Below are 5,153 nucleotides of genomic sequence, written 5' to 3'. Positions count from 1 at the left end.
CCGGTGGTAATACTGGAAAACAAAGTGCTTAGGGCCACGGCCAAGACTCATAAAGTAGCTGTGTTCAAGAATCAACATACTAAACTAGGAGAATCAATAACACTATCTGAATTCTGAGTTCTAATATATGTCAATCATTCTGAACTTCAAAGGATAAATGGAGGTGCCAAAACTATTCGAAAGCAAAAAGCTACTAGCCCCGCTCATCTAATGAGAATTTGAGCTTCATATAAAACTTTGAGATGTTATTGCCTCTTGATTTTCTTTCTATCCTATTTTATTTATCTAGTTGCTTGAGGACAAGCAACAGTTTAAGTCTGGTGTTGTGATGAGCGGATATTTTATATGCTTTTTGGGGGTATTTTCATATAGTTTTTAGTAGGATCTAACTACTTTTTAGTATGTTTTTGTTAGTTTTTATGCAAAAATCATATTTCTGGACTTTACTATGAGTTTGTGTGTTTTTCTATGATTTCAGGTATTTTCTGGCTGAAATTGAGGGACTTGAGCAAAAATATGATTCAGAGGCTGAAAAAGGACTGCATATACTATTGGATTCTGACCTCCCTGCACTCGAAATGGATTTTCTGGAAGAAGCCCAATTGGCGCGCTCTCAATTGCATTGGAAAGTAGACATCCAGGGATTTCCAGCAATATATAATAGTCCATACTTTGCCCAAGTCTTTACCTTATTCTGGCGTTAAACGCCAGAAACAGGTTGCAAACCAGAGTTAAACGCCAGAAACAGGCTACAACCTGGCGTTTAACTCCAAAAAAAAGCTTCTACACATGGAAGCTTCAATGCTCAGCCCAAGCACACACCAAGTGGGCCCCGAAAGTGGATTTCTGCGCTATCTATCTTAGTCTACTTAATTTCTGTAAACCTAGGTCACTAGCATAGTATAAAAACTACTTTTAGAGATTTATTTTGGATCTCATGACATTTTTCACGTTTTACATTGTATCTCTACAGCATAAGTCTCTAAACTCCATGATTGGAGGTGAGAAACTCTGCTGTGTCTCGATAAATTAATGTAATTACTTCTATTTTCTATTCAACACGCTTGTTTCTATTCTAAGATATTAACTCGTACCTAACCGTGAAGAATGTGATGATCCGTGACACTCATCATCATTCTCAACCTATGAACGTGTGCCTGACAATCACTTACGTTCTATCTGTAATAGTTTGAGTGTATATCTCTTGGGCTCCTGTTTCAGGAGTTTGATTGCCTCTCCTGACAACAGAGCGTTCAAATCCCTTAATCCAGAGTCTTCGTGGTAAAAGCTAGAATCAATTGGCAGCATCCCTAAGATCCGGAATGTCTAAACCTTGTCTGTGGTATTCTGAGTAGGATCTGGGAAGGGATGACTGTGACGAGTTTCAAACTCACAAGTATTGGGCGTAGTGACAGACGCAAAAGGATCAATGGATCTTATTCCAACACAAGTAAGAACCGACAGATGATTAGCCATGTACATGGACCCTTTTCACTGAGAGGACGGATGGTAGCCATTGACAACGGTGATCCACCAACATACAGCTTGTTATGGAAGAAGCCTTGCGTGTGTGAAGAAGAAAATGGGAGGAAAGCAGAGATCCAGAAGACGAAGCATCTCCAAAACCTCAATCTGTTCTCCATTACTGCATAACAAGTATTTATTTAATGATCTTTTACTTTTTACTATTGAAATTAAGAATTATCATTGATATACAGACTAAGAATTACAAGATAACCATAGCTTGCTTCAAGCCAACAATTTTCGTGGGATCGACCCTTACTCACGTAAGGTATTACTTGAACGACCTAGTGCACTTGCTGATTAGTAGTACGAGTTGTGAAAAATGTGATTTACAATTCGTGCACCAGTACTCATGCTAAAGATCTATATCTAGATAGTAGTAAGGTAATACACAAAACGAAGTTTTTCCAGGTTGTCCTAAAGGGGTGCCACACATACACACATGCCATGCATGTCTGACAAAGTGACACTTCACAACTTTGTCATGAAAAATCTACCAGTCGGTGGGTAACAAAAAGTATTATCATTTTCAAAGCTTTATTGATTTGCCATTAACATTAACCTCCCTCTCTATTTCTATAAATACCACTCTTCTCTCTACGTTACAAGTTGTTCTTTGTGCAGCTACACGTGCTTTCAATAACTTAGTTTAGCTTTATACCATCTAACATACTCCTACCCCTTCCTTGTAATATAAAACTTCTTCTTTGTAGCTGTTAGCCCTCTTCATCTCTTTTATTTTTAGGCCCCTCAGAACTACTGCAATTTCATTTCCCGTTTCCCATTGATAAAGCAAATGAGTGAGGAAGGAAAACAGGTTAGCCTTCTTTCTTGGCATTCTGGTTTCTTAGGCTATGTTTGAATCTTGAAAAAAGAATTGTGCTTTTTGTTTATATATACTTCTCTAGGTGGATAAAAAATCAAGCCAATTACGTTTATATATACTGCTTATTTGTCGTTTTAGCCATCAAATTAATCAATATGTATTTATTTCTAAATGTTTTTGTATTTCAACATTTATTTTATATGATAGTTAATTTAGTAGCTGATTTTTGGTATAAATGTAGAATGTATTTCTTTTTAATAGATTTTTGGACTAGTACTGACTGGTTTTTATTCTCTCTTTATTTGGCCTTGGGTAGGAACAACCACCTAAGGGTGAGTCTAAGCCAAAGGAAAACCCAGCAGAGGAGAAGAAAGAAGAGAAGCAAGAGGCGAAACCACCATCTCCATGTGTATTGTTTGTGGACTTGCATTGTATAGGATGTGTCAAGAAGATTGAGAGATATGTTATGAAAATGAAAGGTTAGTTAGCTCATCTTTCTGTCACTCTTTCTCTTTGCATTTGATTCCAGATACATACATACCATGCATATGCTTGTCCACTCCTCATGGTTTTCATGTGTTTATCTTCTAATAGGTGTTGAGGGAGTGGTGATTGATATGGCTAAAAATGAAGTGACCATAAAGGGAATAGTGGAGCCTCAAGCAATTTGCAACATAATTACTAAGAAAGCAAAGAGAAGAGCCAATGTTATATCTCCATTTCCTCTAGCAGAAGGAGAGGCAGCACCAGAAGTTGTTACTTCTCAGGTAAATTGTTATTTGTTAGTCCGTCTATTCTCTTTATCTGTCATAAAAATTTGATACATTGCTTCGAGGATATACCAAACTTTTATGTCAATAAATTAATAATTTGTAACTGGTTGCCGTTTCAGGTTAGTGCTCCAGTTTCTGTGGAACTTAATGTGAACATGCACTGTGAGGCCTGTGCTGAGCAGCTCAAGAAAAAGATACTCAAAATGAAAGGTATACCACTTATGTGTGTGCCTCTTCATTTCAATGCGTGGGATATCTTGTTTGTAGTACTTGTAAGTTGTAACTGAGAAAGGACAGATACATAGGAAGGAAAAGAAATTGATACTTGTTTGTTAGTGATTAAAATTTGGTGGAGCCAATGTAGTTCCGCTATTGGTGGAGCCACTTAAAGGCGAGAATATGAATCATCAATTTTGGATTTTTGATTGTCAATTCTTTCATACACTGCTTTTAGGCCAGAGTACCGAGTCAGCAATTATTTAGTACCCATGTTTCAATGTCTGGCCATTCCCAAAAAGATAAAGGATGAAATTTACATCACTACCTATCCATTCATAAGTGATCTAACCTTGTTGCTTCACTAGAATTTCTATGCCATAGCGGTGACAAGACTTTATCTGCATCTAAGTCACTCAGATGGAATATAATAAACTATTCATGGGATCCATGATCTACCTAACAAATTTCAATTTTGTACCCTTCTTTTCATGAACAATGTTATCTGTAATATGTGGCCTAACAAATTAATAATCATGCATTATATGTGATATACAATAATCGTTGTTGCATATCTTATTCAGTACTCATTAAATAAGTGGGTGAAATCATTCTCTTGTCTTGTGAATGAATATTGATTATGGTTATAAACATGTACTTGTCATTATTGAATAACTGTGTTTGTCTAAATAGGAGTTCAAAAGGCAGTGACAGAATTTAGCACTGGGAAGATTACAGTGACTGGGACAATGGACGCGAACAAGCTAGTGGATTATGTCTATAGATGCACCAAGAAGCAAGCCAAGATAGTTCCCCAGCCAGAACTTGAACCAGAGAAGAAGAAAGAAGAAAGTAAAGAAGCCGAAAAACCCGCAGAAGAAGAGGCTAAACTTGAAGAAGAGAAGCCAGCAGCAGAGGAAGCCAAGAAAGAAGAGAATGGTTGTGAAGACAAGAATAATAATAGTGATAATAAAGAAGCAGAAAAGGGGGGTGGTGGTGGTAATGAAGTGCAAGAAGAAGAAGAAGAATCCAAGAAAGGAGATGAGATTATTGACGTTGACGAGGAAGAAGGTATGAAGAAGATGATGCACTATTATCAGCCATTTTATGTCATTGAACGGATTCCACCCCCTCAACTCTTCAGTGATGAGAACCCAAATGCATGCTGCATTTCATAAACAAGAGAGCAATATATATACACACATAGTATAATTGGTTAAAACTTCAAACTCATTTTTGTAAGTACTAAGTACCACCCATTTGTATGAGGAATTTTAGTGTTGAGTTGGTTGATGGAAGGTGTCAAATGGAATAATATATCGTTCTCTTTTTTATGCTGTACAATATATTTATTATTACTAATTACATATAATAATATTGTACAAATGCTTCTTAGTTCTTTTCAGCTTGATTGATTAATGTATTTCCTAATCACTTGTATAGATAATTGATTAATGATCATGACTATGCAAAAATGGGAAGGATGTCACAGATAAGCATACAAAATTCTATAAGTTGCATGTCCCACTTCTGTTCATATAATTATATATATTCTATTAAGAGACAACACAAAAAAAAACGTGAACCTACCATAACAGAGGAATGGGATAATAGAGTTTGAACATCCATTTTCGCTCTATTTGTTTAATGAATTTCTCCGTAAACGGAAAAAGAATAGTAACATATATTCCTTCACGAAAATGAACGTGGCTTCACATAGTAGATAGAGGACCGACCCACTGAATATAAGGTTTGAATAATCTCTAAATGGTGTAGTCTAAGAAGAAGCAAATCTACGCATCTAATCAAATGTG

At 36.3% G+C, this 5,153-nt stretch overlaps 1 protein-coding gene across 1 annotated transcript; it reads left to right on the top strand.

The window, feature by feature from the left end:
• The first annotated feature begins 2,132 nt into the window (after positions 1–2,132).
• LOC112784857 (heavy metal-associated isoprenylated plant protein 9) lies at positions 2,133–4,744 on the top strand. Its single transcript, XM_025828191.3, has 5 exons — positions 2,133–2,341; positions 2,667–2,829; positions 2,945–3,117; positions 3,243–3,333; positions 4,033–4,744. Exons 1-5 carry the CDS (start codon positions 2,321–2,323, stop codon positions 4,515–4,517), a joined length of 933 nt encoding a protein of 310 aa, XP_025683976.1. The 5' UTR covers positions 2,133–2,320; the 3' UTR covers positions 4,518–4,744.
• Positions 4,745–5,153: the final 409 nt, after the last annotated feature.

The sequence above is a fragment of the Arachis hypogaea genome, chromosome 20, assembly GCF_003086295.3.
Source record: "Arachis hypogaea cultivar Tifrunner chromosome 20, arahy.Tifrunner.gnm2.J5K5, whole genome shotgun sequence".
NCBI lineage: Eukaryota > Viridiplantae > Streptophyta > Magnoliopsida > Fabales > Fabaceae > Arachis > Arachis hypogaea.
Note: the sequence above shows the minus strand (reverse complement) of the source record. Positions and strands in the feature narration are given on the sequence as shown.

Coding starts and splice junctions, on each gene's coding strand:
- LOC112784857 (XM_025828191.3), top strand. CDS start 2,321: ATGAGTGAGGAAGGAAAACAG. Junction 2,830..2,944: donor ATATGTTATGAAAATGAAAG/GTTAGTTAGCTC, acceptor ATCTTCTAATAG/GTGTTGAGGGAGTGGTGATT. Junction 3,334..4,032: donor AAAGATACTCAAAATGAAAG/GTATACCACTTA, acceptor TTGTCTAAATAG/GAGTTCAAAAGGCAGTGACA.